The 17,921-nt window shown below is 25.3% G+C and overlaps 4 protein-coding genes across 4 annotated transcripts; 1 reads left to right on the top strand and 3 right to left on the bottom strand.

The window, feature by feature from the left end:
* Positions 1-114: 114 nt before the first annotated feature.
* Positions 115-2,189, bottom strand: LOC107070305 (uncharacterized). The gene is made up of 4 exons (XM_015328372.2): positions 1,901-2,189; positions 1,589-1,738; positions 1,340-1,507; positions 115-1,261 (listed from the first exon to the last, which is right to left on the bottom strand). Exons 1-4 carry the CDS (start codon positions 2,033-2,035, stop codon positions 551-553), a joined length of 1,164 nt encoding a protein of 387 aa, XP_015183858.1. The 5' UTR covers positions 2,036-2,189; the 3' UTR covers positions 115-550.
* Positions 2,190-2,651: 462 nt separating this feature from the next.
* CycY (cyclin Y) lies at positions 2,652-10,824 on the bottom strand. The gene is made up of 4 exons (XM_015328424.2): positions 9,390-10,824; positions 9,035-9,255; positions 8,631-8,917; positions 2,652-8,389 (listed from the first exon to the last, which is right to left on the bottom strand). Exons 1-4 carry the CDS (start codon positions 9,619-9,621, stop codon positions 8,101-8,103), a joined length of 1,029 nt encoding a protein of 342 aa, XP_015183910.1. The 5' UTR covers positions 9,622-10,824; the 3' UTR covers positions 2,652-8,100.
* A 236-nt stretch (positions 10,825-11,060) lies between these two features.
* LOC107070326 (uncharacterized) lies at positions 11,061-13,446 on the bottom strand. Its single transcript, XM_015328414.2, has 5 exons — positions 12,704-13,446; positions 12,396-12,613; positions 11,676-12,316; positions 11,490-11,595; positions 11,061-11,390 (listed from the first exon to the last, which is right to left on the bottom strand). The coding sequence occupies exons 1-5, from the start codon at positions 12,934-12,936 to the stop codon at positions 11,245-11,247; spliced, it is 1,344 nt and encodes a 447-aa protein (XP_015183900.1). The 5' UTR covers positions 12,937-13,446; the 3' UTR covers positions 11,061-11,244.
* A 229-nt stretch (positions 13,447-13,675) lies between these two features.
* RpA-70 (replication protein A 70) lies at positions 13,676-17,805 on the top strand. Its single transcript, XM_015328412.2, has 14 exons — positions 13,676-13,807; positions 13,887-14,068; positions 14,166-14,213; positions 14,380-14,570; positions 14,667-14,827; positions 14,908-14,986; positions 15,075-15,237; positions 15,330-15,534; positions 15,633-15,745; positions 15,834-16,000; positions 16,209-16,437; positions 16,618-16,701; positions 16,810-17,004; positions 17,314-17,805. Exons 2-14 carry the CDS (start codon positions 14,039-14,041, stop codon positions 17,425-17,427), a joined length of 1,779 nt encoding a protein of 592 aa, XP_015183898.2. The 5' UTR covers positions 13,676-13,807; positions 13,887-14,038; the 3' UTR covers positions 17,428-17,805.
* Positions 17,806-17,921: the final 116 nt, after the last annotated feature.

Genomic DNA, 17,921 nt, shown 5'->3' on the forward strand with positions numbered 1-17,921 from the left:
TCTACATAACTGCTACAACCTAAATCTACCTTAATTTAACTTGATTTATCATTTGATCTTTCTATACCATTTTTATTTCATACACTTTTCTTTAAATGTAAATTATACCAAGTCTTTTATAATTTATTATTTAGATATATTATACTTAAATAAATACTTACATATTATATGTATAAATGAAAAATCTCTTTTTCTAATAATTATCATACATTGCTAGATGTATTTATAGTATTGTAAATTATTGCATAAGCATCTACAGGTAACCCTCCTATAACACGGTGTTGTATGAGACCCAGAGTCATGGGCCAAAAACTTTTGTTTTCAGACTATGGAGATGAAAAGAAATACTTTCCGCAACACTGTATCTTTAAAATGACAAGCTCCGCCGCAGCTGTAGAAGTACAGTGTTGTAAAAAGGTTTTCTTGAAAGGAAACCGTGTTATAGGAGGGCTGACTGTACTTAAATATCTAATAAAATGTATATTATTGCACTACATTAAAAAATGTATAGAGAAAACTTTACAAGGACAATATTAAATATCATTACACATTAATCGTCGTATAATAAACTATGCAACAATTCAGGAGTCTCTGGTTGTTTTAAACAAAGAGATACTTTATCTTGTGAACTATTAGTATATTTATTTTGTTCCAATTGACCGAGATCATGATCCAGCATTGTTTCTATCTCGTCGTCTATATAAAGAGGATTTTCATACATTTTATTAAGATAAGATGTACTAGGATCCGTTGAATTGATAGTCTCGTTAATAGTCTTCTGTATTTCGCTTTCCGATATATATACCGCGTGAAAATTATTTAAAGGTGCTGACATATCACGATTTATAACTTGTGTATTATTCTGAGGTTGTCCTCTTATCTCTGTTAACGATTCAGGTATTTGATGACATTTAACTTGATGTACTTTTAAATTTCCTGTTTGTGAAAATGTTTTAGTACAAAATGTACAATGATACGGTCTCTCTCCGGTATGACACCTCGAATGTCTTTGTAATTTGTACTTAGTTACAAATTGTTTACCACACTCTGAACATGTAAAAGAATTACTATCGATAGCCATTACATGACCATGTATAACCGACTGATCCATATCCATATGAAAATTAATCATATGTGAATTTAAAGATACTTTATAACGAAATGATTGATGACAATTAGCGCACTGAAATTGTTTCTTTCCTTCGTGTCTTTCCATATGTTTCATGAGTATTTCTTGCTGATTGAAAGACATTCTACAAATCTTTAATTAAATGTATATTATAATAAATGAAATATATACTTTATAATAGTAAGTAGTATATAATAATTATATACGTACTGTACATATAAAAGGCCTCTGTCCTGTGTGTATACGTTTATGCCTTTCTAAATGCGCTTGACATCTAAAACTTTTTGTACATATAGGACATATAGATTTCCTTGCATCCTGTTTGTTCATTGAGGATTTCTCAATACTATCATTTTCTTTCAAATGACATAACATATCCTGTAAAAAGTATTCATTTATAACAAATTAATAACAATAAATATAAAAATGATTTATACATATATATATATATATATATACCTCTGCGAAGTCAATTTCTAAGGAAGGAGCAGCTAATTGCTTTTGTACATTTGCAACCATTAAACAAAATTCATCGAATATACAAATTTTCTGTTCGCAATCCATACAAACATACTTTGAGAATACATCCGACGTTGATATATTTATAACCTAAACAAATAAAATATATAAATATATTATATAAATATATTATAAACTATGTGATATAACCTAAATAATTTTAATATATAAAATATAACCTAGATTATTTAACAATTGTCAGGTAATTAACAAAATAGATAATTAATCAATATATCTATAGTTAATAATTACCTCTTTTGAGAAATATTTATTAATAATAGAAATTAACACAGCACCTTTAACTTTATCTTTAAATACATCTGTACCTTGTTGTTTTTCTTTACCACATAAACGACACAATTTTGAACTCATTTTATGAAGCATCATTATTAAGAATTTAATTAGTAATGCAATCAGAAATAATTATTTAATCTGTTATTGATTTAAATGATCATTAATTTAATATTATTTCATTTCACACACGAAACAAACACAGTACGCTATGTTGTCACTTTGCAGAACTGTCAGAAAGTATTATATGTAGTAGTTACGTGAACCACCACAGGTGTCGCTACTGGTCACTTTAATTGGCGGCAAAATTTGAAATTTGAATTAAAAGAACATTTATTTTAATTAAAAATTGAAAAATATAATTTACACTATTTTTATAAATATATTATGAAATTCATACTTTTATATAACTTATTTTCTAGGAAAATTTAATTTGAACTATAAATAATATAAGAAAGAGGAAAAGATCTGATTCGTTAAGAAAAATGAAATATTTTGCAATATGTTAAAGAAATAATATTTGTTAATTTTTAAAATATTTGTAACAAAAGAAAAAGGTAGTATAGGAAGAGAAAGAAAATATATAGATACAATGTAAAACATTTTTTTTAGCGAACAATGCGTTTTTTTTCTTTCATTTTTATGTTAAAATGAAAATCCAATGAAAAATGTACAATTGTGGATAGTTAGATAATTTTAAATAGTAAAATGATTTACGATATACTTATACATGATTATATTCATTACAAGTCTCATTAAAGTAAGAATATACAAGTTTCATTAATTAATATGTCTATATATCACAACTTCACATTTTCAGAGTATTGGCCATAATACGTTAGCAAAATGTTTTTCTATTTTCTTTTTTTAATTATGTTTTTTTTCTCTCTGTCGAATAAAATACTAAATAAAATATAGGACTGTAGTTATTTAGGATGGAAGACTTGAGAAAGTGGATACTTTAATGGTATCTTTCATCTCAAGTATAAACACTGTGCAACTAATTCTAATAAAGCGATTCCGGTTTATATAATTAATATATCTTACGTATATCATAGATATATATATATATATATAAATTTAGCATAGCAATTTATTTACAGGACGCAACAAGACTTCATTCGAGATTGTCTTTATACTGAACCCCTTGTTCTATTTATAAAAATAGTTGTACTAGAAATTTTATAAGTTCTATGTCTTCAGAAAATGAAGATGTAGATATCAGATCAACATGACCCGATCTCCTTTTGTTATACATTGTGGTGTCATCAATATTATTTTTTTAGCCAGCTTAATATTTCAATTATAATTACATTATCATCATTGAGTTGTATGAGTTAATGCAAACGATAACCAATTTTTTTCTATTTTTGTTATAATAAAAATATTATCCCTTGTTTAACTGTATCGAGGAACTAAAGAGTTTATTCATATGGACCAAAAATTTGAGATATGTTACATCTATTTATGCTTATATTAAAATTCTTTAGCTCCACGTTACACATTATTATATAATGCAAAGAGAAAGAGAAAGAGAAAGAGAAAGAGAAAGAGAAAGAGAGAGAGAAATTGAGAGAGAAAGAATACGCTGTAAATGTTTTCAAACTTTACGTATTAAATTCGACAGTCTCATTGCACTATATTTCTAATATAATATTATGATTTTTTTTTGTTTCTTTTAATAAAATATAAAAATAATAATAAGCTGTAATTATATACTCTGTAACGGCACTCCATAAGTCCAATGGAACTTCAGATTAAAAAGTATCCATTTTTATACACACGCACACACACATATATTATATATATCATTCAATCATACAATAAAGCTACCCTTATATTTATATAAACCTATTTTATAAGTATAAAATTTCAAATGATATTATTATATAAGTAAAGCAATAACAAACGCTAGAGTTAAGTTGTTAATTGGTCGTATGTGAAATATAATAATCACACACACACACACACATATATATATATATATACATATGTGTAGACCTTTACATATTAAATTTTAATTAAGTTTTACAAGTCTTGTTCAAAATTTTCTTTTCTGTTATTTTTTCTTCTAAGGAATATTATGAAAATATTGCCTACTCCTCTTCGTAATATTCATTTGATGACAAAATCATTATGATATAATTATTCTAATCGAATGAATTTAAAGACAAAAGAAATATGTTAAATGTAATAGAACAAATACGTTAGCTAATGTTTGTTCCCAAATTTATCTTAAAATTTAAATATAATATAAATTCAATCGTTAATTTTTATATGTTTAAATAATTACATTAAAACTATGCCAATCTATAATAAAAAAATCTATTTATAATATCTATAATAATAATAATAATAATAATAATAGTACAAACGAATAAAAATGTAATTTCGTAATTATTCAGTTCTTCAACTTTGGGAATATTCTTCACATTTATATACAGTTATTTAATTATTAATCATTAATTGGCTTATTATACTGTGGACAATTTTATACAAATGGATTTACTACGGAGCTTACTCGTATGTTATCATTAATACAATGTTTAAACTATTGAAATATAAATAACATTATATATGCACTTATACAAGCTGTTATTATAAAATTGTTGGATAATTATACAATAATAGTAATGATATATATACTACATAAATTCATCAGTATAATAAGTGACAAATTTTTGTTCGATAAGTGCAGTTGATAAACGTTGAAAAATTGTTCTCTCATAATAGCATAAATTTGGTGTTACAATTGAAAATGAAAAAAAATATTTCAAAATTTGTAATATACGAACTGCAACACGTCTTATATCAAAAAGAAATAAAGAATGAAGAGTAATATTGTACATATGCATGAGTATTTACATTATATTATTTTTGTTATAATAATGTTATCATTGTGTACAGTGAAATAAACAAAGTCATTTAAGAAAATAACATATATATCCACGTCTTCGTCATCATATCTTAAATATTAATTACAGTTTTTTTTCTGTTTCTTTATTTCCTTCTTTCTTTCTTTCTTTCTTTCTTTCTTTCATACATAGAAATTATTTTACTTTCAAACGATGGACATTTTTTTTTCTTTATCTACAATTTGAAAGACAAGACACGTAGCTCGGTATTATTATTTGAAAATGCATTTAGCAATTTCAACGTTTTCTTAACAAAATTTATCATTGTGTTATTTATTGATAACAACTAAATGCACCAATATATTAAATATTCTTTTACAAAATTCTTTTCAATGATCTTTTCTTTTTTTTTCTTTTGCCGTGTATGAATGTATTTTTATAATAATTGTCGATCAAACATTTACTTTCTTCCTATTTCTTGCATCCTATATATATATATATTTATAATATAATTATTATCTAATATCTAGATCATCTTCTGTAAGAAAAATATAATCACAGAAATTTGAATAGAGAACTTACTACTAGAATTTGCAAGTTTGAAGTATATTTTTTGTTTTTTTTTTGTTTTTGTTTTTTCGTTTTTAAACGCATCCATTTTATGCACAAAAGATTTACTTATTGCATCTGTATTTTTCGTCAGCTAAGTATACAAATTGAAAAAAAAAAAAGAAATTATTTTTATTTTGTATATCGCAATGGAATGATTTTCATTTAATGAGATCTGTATATGCAATATTTTACACAATAATAATAAATATGATGCGCACAATATATCGTTCAATTACATTCATGTTTGGAACTGTATCATAAAGTTAAAATCATTACATCTATATATATATATACATATAGTTATTGTTTTTTATATTTCTGTTTTTAATGAAAAATAAATAAGTAAAATTAAATCATGAAAAATACGAAGAATAAAAAAGCGAAAATCTGTCAAAATGTATCTGATAGTTTTATTGATTAGAGGATGGTGTTTCATATATATATATATATATATATATATATATATAAACCAAGCAATAAACAAATGAACTGAAATATTATGAAAAATACGTCCTGTATTTTGTGAATCGTGAATATGCATTTAAGATGATAATAAATGATTAATAAATAGTCTTTTGTAAATAAAGAAATAACAAATGTTATTAATGTTACGCATTTATAAATGAGGAGCTAGGATATTTTATATATATATATATGTATATAATTATTAAATATATGATTAAAAAAGTTATAATAATTTAGATATAAAGAAAGACTTTTTAAACATGCAAAATATATATATATATATTAGCACGACTCACTTTTATAAACAAACTATATATTTCTAACGAACAAGTGAAATCGCTTGGAAACATTATTTCTCTTGGAAGATAGAAATATTTAGATGATAATGATTAATAATAATAATAATAATAATAATAATAATAATGATAATAATAATAATAATAATAATAATAATAATAATACTTGTCCCTATAAAATACAATGTGCAAACGATAACTTTTTATATCGCAGTAATACAAAATGATAACAAAAATCAATTGTGAAAATGAATGAATGATTAATATTCGTTAACATTTTAATTTGATTATCTATTCCCCGACGATTAAAATCAATATAAAAAAAAGAAACAATTTGATTGGCCCTTATGAACATTTTCTTATACGAAAAATCACAAAGCATAAATGGCAATTGTATAATAATAATAATAATAATAATAATAATAATAATAATTTGATAAGAAAATGCGCGCGCGTACGTATTTATACATATACATGATTCATATATACTTTCTTCTACATTAACGTAGATGTACAGATATAAATTTCCAATACGTCTAGATATGCACAAGATACTCTAACAATATATTTAAGATAATTAGATGTGACATGGCTTTGGCTTTTTCATCGTTTTCTTTCTTTTTTTTTTATCTTTTCTTTTCTCCTTAACGTGTGACCTTATTACAATATGTGAAATATTTCATTTTCTATCTTACAAATGAAACTTAATGACTCGTATTAAAATCCCAATTGCACTCTACATTTCTATTTTACATTATTTTTGTTGTTGTTGTTGTTTTTCATTTTTTTTTTTTTTTTTTTTTAATATATATCAGCCAGAAATGTTTAGCCCTTATGTAATTCAGTCAATATATTAACTGCTTTGGATGATGAATAACAGTTGACTAATATATATCACATGTTATTTCCTTTAATAAGAAGATTACTAATTAAGTTAATACTTCTTTTTTTTTCTTTTTCTTTTTTCCCCCCCTCACCGCTTGTCGCTATTAATGGGCACCATTTTACATTAGTATCTTATATTATATTATATTATTTTATATTGCTCACTTATTACAGTCCCAAGTCGGTGATCTAACTTTTTATGTAAAATATAATAATAATAATAATAGTTTTGAAACAATAACCAATAAATAGGATTGCTATTTTTACTTTTCACGTTAATAAATAATGAAAACGTTGTTGTCTCATATTTTACGTCAATATCGATATAGAAAAGCAAAATAGTTTAGCAAATATTTCTATGTATTTTTGCTACGTTCATGAACACATTGATCATTTAACTTTTACAAAAAAAAAAATAAACTTATCAAATGATATTATTAAAAGAATGTGAAATATTATGTTAACATTTGTATATATTTAAAACAAGTAAATTATAACAGCATTCTATATTCGTTAAAATCTGTTTTATTGAAATGGATTTTAAGCATTTGATTGATAGCCAAAGTTTAAGTCAATTTTTCATTTTAGGCAATATTTATATTCGCTTGTGTTAAATAATAAATCAAAATAGTTATATATATATATATATATATATATATATATATACATTATCATTTTATGATTTGAAATGTTATAATAAATAAAATTAATTACCGATCAAAGATCATGATATATTATAGTTGTTTAACGACGAGAATTGAAGAAGACAGATAAAATATTTCAATAAAAAAAACTATCCACTACCAATGGAACCTCCTTTTTTCTTTTTCTTTTTTTTTTATTCTTGGTAATATTAAAAGGAGTCCTGTATGCAAATTACAGGATAATAGATTTGTTACAAAGTTTTTGTTACTTTTATATTTATATATATGAACTTTATAAAGACTAATAATTACTATAAAAACTTACACAAAATCTTCCTGAATTTTCATCTAAATTTAGAATGTCAATGTATTTGCATGTGTTCTTGTATATTGAAATATTTTATTTAGGACAAAATAGCAATACTACGTCTAGGTCCACCTATGCATACATTATCTAAACTATACCACTTTTTAATACCAGTACGTAGGGCTTCAGCTGTTACCTTATCTTCGTAGACTCTGGACATAGCTTCTAATTTTTGCGCTTTTTCCTTACTAAGTGGCTCGCTGGGGAATGTTAATTCATTTGCTTCTGCAAGTGTGCGTAAATCAAAATAATATTTGGCATACACACTTGAAGGAACGTTTATGTTAAACTGTAACATTTCCAAAAATTGTCTTTCCAATTCGTTCCTATAAAAAAAAAAAAGAAAAGAAATAATCAAATTTTTATCATTATATTTTAACATAGACGCGTATTTAATTTAAAAAAATTATATATATATATAAATATTGTATTCATAATATAAATATTTTAAGTAACAACTAAAAATGATGAAACATGTAATACTTTGAAATACCTTAAATATTGCTGAAAGAAAAATTGGAAAAAGAATTATTGAAATATATAAAATATAGTTACAAATATACTTACATATCTTCAACAGTAATATCTTTTAAAATTTGACAATAATCTACATTCCACACAGCCTGATCGTCCCATACTTTAGAAGCTAATAAAATAGCTCCAAGTACAATACGTTTCCAGTTAGCTGGTGTTATATCTATTTCTGCATAAGTAAGTAGTCGTTCAAGGTAGACTAAGGTTATGATGGCACATTCAGCTGTCAATTGAGCAGCATTAAATAGAGTCCTTACAAATTTATAAATCTGTTTATGCTCAGGATTATGTTTATCATAATCATCCGCAACACCGTCCCTCTATAAATAATAAACAAAATCAATTGTAAACAATTTTTTTGTTATATGAGTGACAGTTAAAAAAAAAAAAAAAAAAAAAAACAAAAAAAGAAGAAAAAATATTTTTTAAAAATTCACCGTTAAAGGATGTAACTTTTCGTCAAATATATCAATTTGTCTGTGTGAAGTTCTATTTTTAATATGATAATAAACAGCTAAGGCAACACATTTCACTGTATTTTTTAAATTAGGTTGAGAAACGGTACTATCGTCCAAGTATATGGTACTACAACTGCTACTTTTTTTCAGAGGCCTTGTATCTGCTATTTGATGTTGACTCTTTTTCCTTACCATACCATCTATAAGAAAGTAACAAAATAATAATTATTATTAATACTATTAAATAAAATCAAATTTGTGTGTGTGTTTACAAAATCATAACACGATAATCAGATAACTTTAACAAAAACAATATGAACAGATTAAAGCTTACTTTCGATAGCTTGTTTAGAACGTTCCATGAAAATAGTTCCAGCACAAGGATGCAACGATGGATCAGAATCCCAGTCTTCAGGTTCTCGTTCGCTAATGTGCTGTAAATTATTAACACTGATACCTCCTTCTGGAAGATGTTCTTCAAGGCCTCTTGTGACACCTTCGACTGTTAATTCCTTACGTCCAACTTGAGGACTGGAATAAACACAGCAACTGTTTTTGTTCCCCATTTCTTTCAAGTCTTTCTTTTAGTCTTTGATTAATCCTTTCCTTCCTTCCTTCCTTCCTTCCTTCTTTTCTTCCTTCCTTATTATTTTTTTTTGTTTCTTTCTTTATTTTCTACAAAAGATCCTCTACAGTTTAGTGTTGTCCTCTTTCTATTCTTTAGACTTAGAAAAAATGTTCAGGCGAATACGTGTGATGATTTATAACAGAATGCAGAGCAAAATTGAATCTAATATTTCCTAGTTGTTCACATCTCGTTAAAAACACTCTGATCAGCTGACGAAACGTATCGAATGTATTATACACATTGTTCTATCCCATTGATTCATTTCGATGCTAACGTGCACCCCATACACTACCAAAAATGTACCCTTGTCAAACTATAAATCTTTCTTTCTTTCTTTCTTTCTCTCTTTCTTTCTATTTCTATTTATTTCTCACAACAGATAAACACACTGTTATAATAATATTTAAAAATAACGTAATCGTTGTCAATATCTCTATATCTATCTCTCTCTTTATCCCTCTTTCTCTATCTCTCTCTCTCTTTCTCTTTTACTCTCCTTTCTCTCTCTCTCTCTCTCTCTGTCTCTCTCACTTTATTTTTCTTTCTTTCTTTATTTTTATATATTTATATACATATATATGTATACATATACATATGTATATATATATTTCTAATTCGTATAATTTAAAATTGGTATTACAATTTGTCAGGGAACGCAGCAGCAGTGCCAACGCCTTGAAGTTTTCCTCGTGCCGGTTGACTTTTCCTTGAGGTTTAAATAACAACACGAATTGAATTTTCGTGAGAAATCGTTAATTGTCGTATGACTCATTGTCATATTTTATAATTCCCATTGTTTAAATGCGCGAATCTGAAAGTGCGAATATTCTCTCCTCTCGTGTATGTTAATTTATTTGATGATATTTCACTATCTGCCAACTAACTTTTCCCTTTCCTTGCTTACTTCCGTATGTATGCATGTGTATGATTCCGTATATACCCTTCTATTGACCCACGGAATATATAATTATTAGAAATGTTCACAGTTATCTGCTATTATGCCATTTATTTGGACAACTTCAAATAATACTTGTAGCGCCATCAACTATACGCCATTATGAGATTCGTCACTAGAAACAGGTGGAACAACTGTTGCAATCCAACTCCCTATTTTAGTTACTTATCCGCTCTGCAAAGAATTTACTATAAACTTTATCTTTTTTTTTATTTAACTATTTTTAATATCTGCCTTCTCACTTTTTTTCTTGTCTTTGACTAGATATAATTTTGATTGTAAAAAAATATGTACAAATCAGTCACATTGTATTTCAATTAAACTATATTGAGTTCAACAAAAGTTATATTATAAAAAGCAGTTTGGTATAACAATTTATTATTGAAATTATTAAAAAAAAAAATTAACATTTAAAATAAAAATAATTAATTGAAACATTCTTGTTCGATAGTCACTAATAAAATAATTCTTAACACACATGGAACTGCTTTTTACAGAGCTAATATAAAAAAGATATTATACTTATTTTTTTTTTTAAATTCAGGAACGTAAAGTGTCAAAATATAAAATATAATTAATATAAATTTCTTAATAAGCTATATTGTGTTAAGATAACTTTTTTAGAACGCACGGATCAATCATTTTAGAATAGCTTAGATTGAAAAAAATCGATGATTTCTTATTAGTTTCCTCTTCGGAAATACTAAACTTTCCCGCAGGTACATTATCATCATAAATTTGATCTAATCCTTCTGAAAATTGCAATTAATAAAAGATTAATTGTGATGATTAATTTTAAAACGATTTGAAAATTCCTGAAATAAATAATTACAATTATAATAAATACTTACTAATTATTTTCAAAGTAAATAAACTAGATGTTCTGTCGATTGAAATCACCTGTGCTACGATTATTTGTGATACTTCTGGTGTATAATCTGATCCAATCGTTAACATCTGTAAAATATAATTTAACATATATCTAGAATGAAAATATTTAATAAATTAAAGCAATAACATTACAATTGAATATTTACTTTGAATTCAATAATATCAAAACTTTCTATTTGGTGCATTTTTACAGGAATACGAACACATTGATCAGGTTCAATATCAGAAAATGTTTGATTTTTAATAGAGGATTTACTTTCTTTCTTGGATATATTTTTGTCATGACTATTATTCAACGTTTCGTTTTCCTTTTCATTTATGTTTTTAGAATCATTAATATTATCTTTTTCAATATCAGGCGTATTTTTTGGTACATTCATTTCTTCTTTGATTTTTTTATTATGAAATGTAGGAGGAGTCAAAAAGTCTGCCAAATCATAGAGTTTCACTAACGAATTTTCACAGTAGTCATCATTTTGTGGTCTTTCACTTATTGGAGTATCAAATCTTATATGCTTTCCCGATGACAAAACAAGAGAATCGACTACCTTAGCTTTTTTTGTTTTTACATCATCATCATTGGAATCTTTTGTTACACTCGATATGTCTTTGTTTTTCTTTCCTTTTTTATGTCGCACTCTTTTACGTTTATTTTTAGAAGTTTCTTCTTTCTGCGCGTAACAATAATCATCTGTAATAGTACTGTTCATTGTTTTAGAATCTGTACTATAGTTATCCTCTGTATCATTTATTATGCTATGAAATGTCACATCCAAAGATGATACATCTGTAATTTGAATTATGTATTATAAAACTAATTTATAAAAATAGTATAAATACATATATATATATGTATAAATTTAAACCATTTTTAAAATCAGAAAGTTCATCATCAGTTCGAAGAAGCTCGTTTCCTTTCGTAGGAACTGGTGTTACATCCTTAACACATTCTACTGATTTCGTTTCTTTATGATTGCATGTTATATTTTCTTTCTTACTGCTAATGTTTTTATTTTGTACATAAGCTGATACATCATTCATAACTGATTCTACTTCATTGTCCAAACCACTACCTGGTACAACACTGTAACCAGATATAATAATTATTTTATTTTCTGTGTGTGTGTGTGTGTGAATAATGTAGGTTAATTAATAAAAACAACTATAAACTTACACAATTGTTTCATTTTCTTTTAGTATTCTAGCATCTTCAGAAGGTGGTAAATATTCAGTATTATTTAAACACAAATGATAAGGTTCACTAATGTTAAATAATTTATTTATATGTTTCTTCAAATCAGAAATTAATAAAATTTTCGTTCCATCAATAAACATCCAACAAATTTGTCGAATATCTTGATAATATCTCGATAAATCGACTTTAATGCGAAAATTTGAACGAGACATGGTTAATGATAACTATTTTTATTTATGAACGTAAATAAAAAAAGATGCCGGTCTCACTTAAATTCAAACGATATGCACTTCGCGTTTTTATCTTATAATAAAATAAATGCCTGCGCTCTGTCATGACAGGACGTGCAATATTCTCCCACGTGGGAGCCTTCGTGCGCATGCGCATGCGGACGTCACAGCTTGACGGCGATTGTTTCCATAGACGTATCTATGTGCAACAGTAGATAGCGTAAGGGCCCCTTCCTAGTAGTTTCCCAGGTTTTTCGTTAAAGTGAAAGTGAGTCGCATAATTTTATATAATATATTAAATTGTAGTGTAAATATGTTATTTCTTTTAAAAATAATAAAATAAAAATAATCCTCTTCTTGTAATTTCTACCGTATTTCAATTGTCACGGGGGTCTACCGATACCCCATTTTTGATTGAAGTATATTGAGTATTAAGTAGTGCACTTTTTCTATGGTAAAGTTAGGTCAATTGATGTATTAGGTTAGTAGTTATACCAACCAACAAATATGAAAAAGTATAATAATTAACTAAACATTTTACTAAAGTAGTTAGCTAATTTTTTATATTTAATATTTTTTCTTGTTTCTTTTTTTGAGAAATAATCTAATATAAATATTACTTCATTGTAATATAAATAATTATAGTAGAAAAATGTAAAAAAACAATTGCATTTAACGTACAAATAATTCTAGTATATATCCTAGGTATTTTGTTGAAAAAATTTAAATTCTTTGTATTAGTAACTAAACGCGTTTAGGCGGGAAATAATATCGGCTATGGACATATATTGGTATAATACAACAACGTAATTTGTTGAGCTAAATGTATGCTTTGTATTGAAATTTCGAATAAGTATGTACTGATAATTGATATTAATTTTTATTAGTCATATTTATCAGTATTGTTATAATTCAATTTTTTTTGTAAATAGATTATCTTACTGGTATAATTGAATATTGCACAATATAACAACATTTCAAAAATTTGTATAGTCGTACTTTGGTGAAACAAAGGATTATTTTGTAATTTGATCTTTTTTTATACATTCCAATATATATATATATATATATCCAAAGAATAAACATGATTCCTTTAACAGAAGGAGCATTAGATGTAAGTATAATAAATATTTTTGTATCATGTTTGAACATATTTAAATATTTTATGCATGTCAACAATGTTTGATAATGCGTTTGATGTTTCTTTAAAGAAAATCATGGCAGGGGAGGATATTGACAATCCAATTATTCAAATACTGGTAAGAAAATGATTACCACTTCTATATTATAAATCTATCAATTAATAATTCTTTTAGGTTATTTTTTTTTACAACATCTATATATATGTTCTAATAAATATTGTAAATAGTTATTGTTTATGTATGCTGTATACCAAAGTAATATTATATTATGTTTTAAATTTAGGGTCATAAAAAGTTAGTTGGTCAAAACACTGGAGAACGTTACAGATTATTAGTTTCTGATGGCAAAAGAGTTAACTCTTTTACTATGTTAGCTACACAATTAAATTCAAAGATAACAGAGTTGACTGATTTTTCTATATGCCAGGTTAATAGATATGCTGTAAGTGTGGTTAATAATAGTGGAAAACAAAAGTAAGTATTAATCTTGAATTATATTGATGTTATTATTATTATTATTATTAAAAAAAATGTAATTATTTATTTATTTATTTATGTATATTTAAATAGACGTGTGATGGTGATATTGAGCATTGATGTAAAAGTTCCTGGCGAACAAGTTGGTTCTAAAATAGGAAATCCCGTAAATATTGATAACAATGCTAATGGAGATGCAGAACCAACGAAACCACAAACAAGCACTGTAAAAAAACCTATGGTAACATCCAGCGGTAAGTTTTTTTTAATAGTAATTTATTCCAAATTACATTTTATTCGTTTTGTTACATTATGATATTTCATTTAATAACAGTTCCAAAAAGTAGTTCTTATGATCATTCATCTGAAATAACAACAACTCCTATTGTTGCATTGAGTCCATATCAAAATAAGTAAGTTGTATCAATATTAATATCTTGTATATATATTTCAAATATATTATAATATATTATTTAAGTTTTAATTAATCTTATATTATAGGTGGGTTATCAAAGCAAGAGTTACTAGCAAATCTAATATCATAACGTGGTCCAATTCACGAGGTGAAGGAAAATTATTTTCTTGTGATTTGGTCGATGAGAGCGGTGAAATAAGATGTACAGCATTCAGAGATCAATGTGATAAATTTTTTGACATGATAAATGTATGTATAATTAATATATATCTTTTCTCAAAGAGTTTTCTTTTTTTTCTTACTTGAAGCTATAATTTTATCTTTGCTTTTTTTTTAACTAGGTTGGAAAAATTTATTACATCTCACGATGTAATTTAAAAACAGCGAATAAACAATACAGCACTTTGAAGAATGATTATGAAATGAGTATGACTTCAGAAACTGAAGTAATTCCATGTCACGATGAAGTTGATAGTATTCCAACGATTCAATTTGATTTTATACCAATAAATCTTATAGAAAATAAAGAAAGAAATGAAATCGTAGGTAAGACTTAATAATTATAAATAATATATTTCTATTCTTACATAATTAATATCAATTTGTTTAATATTAAATGCATATATCTGTTTCTATCTTTACAGATATTTTGGGAATTGTGAAATCTTGCGAAGAAGTACAAATGCTGAGAGCACGAACCACGGGTAGAGAACTTAAAAAAAGAGATGTTACTTTAATCGATGATAGTAATACCATGGTAAAAGAATTATTATTAAAAGAAAGGATATTATATAAATATATATAATATATAAAATTATAGTAAAAACATTGTTAATATAATGTAGATATGTTTGAGTTTATGGGGCTCAGATGCTGAAAACTTTAATGGAAGTAATAATCCTGTTATCGCTATTAAAGGAGCACGTATTGGTGAATTTAATGGTGGCAAAAATCTGTCTACTTTAATGTCTTCTGTTCTTCAAATAGATCCTGATATACCAGAAGCTCACAAGTATAGTTATTGATAAAAACAAAACTTTTATACAACTCTTATCGGACGTATATCATTTACAACAAGATATTATTGAATTTAATAGATAACAAATGATATATTAATGAACAAAACGACAAATATAGGGTGTAACAAGGTTTCGTTCGATAAGGGTTAATATTTTATAATATTTGATCAAGAAAATATTAATATTTTCTCTTTCGTATAGATTACGTGGATGGTATAATACTATAGGAATGTCTGATCAAGCTAAAAGTTTATCTGCATTTAATTCAGGTGGTATGAATGGAGAATGGTTAAGTTTACTGGAAGCGCATAATTTGATAAATAGAAATTCAAATAAAACACTTGTATTCCTTGATAAACTTATTATTACTTTGGTTAAATCCGAAAACGTTGCTTATAAATCGTGTCCAGTTGAAGGTTGTAAAAAGAAAGTATGTAATTATTTATATTCTTTAAATCTTCAATCATATTATTTTAATTCTTTAATTGTTATTAACGTATATATGTGTTCAACGAATCTATATGTCTTCCATATAGATTTTGGTCGAATATATACGTTTGATGAAAGGATTTAAAATATATTGTTTAATAATACATTTCTTTATTTTAAGATGATAGATCAAGCTAATGGAATGTACAGATGTGAAAAATGTAACAAAGAATATCCAAGCTTCAAATACCGGATTTTGGCAAATGTATGTATATATATATAGTTCCTATTTTATCAAAATAGATAAATAAATAAAGTTTATTTATATTTATTCAAATTAAATATCTAACATTTATTATCATATGTATTGTAGATTAATTTTAGCGATTGGATAAATAATCAATGGGTAACTGCCTTCAATGAAGAAGCTGAAAAAGTTTTAAATATGACATCTCAAGAATTGGGTGAATTACAGGAAAACAATCAAGAACAATTTTTGGAAAAATTGACTGATGTCACATTCAAATATTTCCTTGTCAAATTACGTATGAAAGTAGAATGCTTCAACGTTAGTAAACATTATTTAAAATATACTATATACAAGGTGTCTTATATTATAATTGGTGGTACAAACAAGACGTGGATGATTCTGGATGAAAAACTATAAATCGAAAGTGTAGAATAAAATATGTTTATAATAAGACATTGTTTTCTTGAGAAAAAATAAGATTAAAAATGTATCTACTATACAGTGTTATCTCTTGCTTGCTTAGTATACCACCATTTATAGGACACTGTATATACATATAAATTCTTGTTTTATACAAAATTACAATTGAAATCATTTAACACACATACGTATGATTTTATTTTCTAGGATGAATCAAGAATAAAGGCAAATTGTTTATCCATATCAGCGATGGATTATAAAACACACAACGATGTCTTATTAACAAAACTAAAAGATTTTCTAGGAATCGAAATGCTTTAATAAATTTTCATATTACATTTATTTATCGAAAATCTATTATGCTGTATATTCATAACGATCTTTATTTAAGTTTGTTATTGAAGATATATTTATACATTGCATATGTACTTCTTTCCTTATTTCTTTAATTGATCGTTTTGTAAAATATTATTAAATAATTTCTCATTTGTATTGAAAACAAAAACAAAAAACAAAAAAAAAATTTCAATTCATCCAATAGTAATTACATTATTTATAATAATATTTTTTTCGTTATATTGTATATTGTGTATTGTGTATTGTGTATATTACACATTTATTTCCTGAAGTAATATGTGAATGAATTTATATGATATTTACCAAAATTAATAGATAAATATGTATGCCAATGATAAATAATACTTTTGTTCATTTATTTTTTATTACCTTTATAATATTTATCTATTTTTTTATTAGATTTATAAATAAATATTCGATTTGTATTTGAAATAAAAAAATAGAATATTATTTGAAAA

This window comes from Polistes dominula, unplaced genomic scaffold (genome assembly GCF_049000335.1).
Source record: "Polistes dominula isolate Pdom_NZ unplaced genomic scaffold, Pdom_raw_medaka contig_27, whole genome shotgun sequence".
NCBI classification, from domain to species: domain Eukaryota; kingdom Metazoa; phylum Arthropoda; class Insecta; order Hymenoptera; family Vespidae; genus Polistes; species Polistes dominula.

Coding starts and splice junctions, on each gene's coding strand:
- RpA-70 (XM_015328412.2), top strand. CDS start 14,039: ATGATTCCTTTAACAGAAGGAGCATTAGAT. Junction 14,069..14,165: donor TAACAGAAGGAGCATTAGAT/GTAAGTATAATA, acceptor GTTTCTTTAAAG/AAAATCATGGCAGGGGAGGA. Junction 14,828..14,907: donor ACCTATGGTAACATCCAGCG/GTAAGTTTTTTT, acceptor ATTTAATAACAG/TTCCAAAAAGTAGTTCTTAT.
- LOC107070326 (XM_015328414.2), bottom strand. CDS start 12,936: ATGTCTCGTTCAAATTTTCGCATTAAAGTCGATTTATCGAGATATTAT. Junction 12,317..12,395: donor ACTTTCTGATTTTAAAAATG/GTTTAAATTTAT, acceptor TTCAAATTACAG/ATGTATCATCTTTGGATGTG. Junction 11,391..11,489: donor ATTTACTTTGAAAATAATTA/GTAAGTATTTAT, acceptor TGCAATTTTCAG/AAGGATTAGATCAAATTTAT.
- CycY (XM_015328424.2), bottom strand. CDS start 9,621: ATGGGGAACAAAAACAGTTGCTGTGTTTATTCCAGTCCTCAAGTTGGA. Junction 9,256..9,389: donor TTCTAAACAAGCTATCGAAA/GTAAGCTTTAAT, acceptor ACTTTCTTATAG/ATGGTATGGTAAGGAAAAAG. Junction 8,918..9,034: donor AAAAGTTACATCCTTTAACG/GTGAATTTTTAA, acceptor TATTATTTATAG/AGGGACGGTGTTGCGGATGA.
- LOC107070305 (XM_015328372.2), bottom strand. CDS start 2,035: ATGATGCTTCATAAAATGAGTTCAAAATTGTGTCGTTTATGTGGTAAA. Junction 1,508..1,588: donor TAGAAATTGACTTCGCAGAG/GTATATATATAT, acceptor TACTTTTTACAG/GATATGTTATGTCATTTGAA. Junction 1,262..1,339: donor AGAGGCCTTTTATATGTACA/GTACGTATATAA, acceptor ATTTAATTAAAG/ATTTGTAGAATGTCTTTCAA.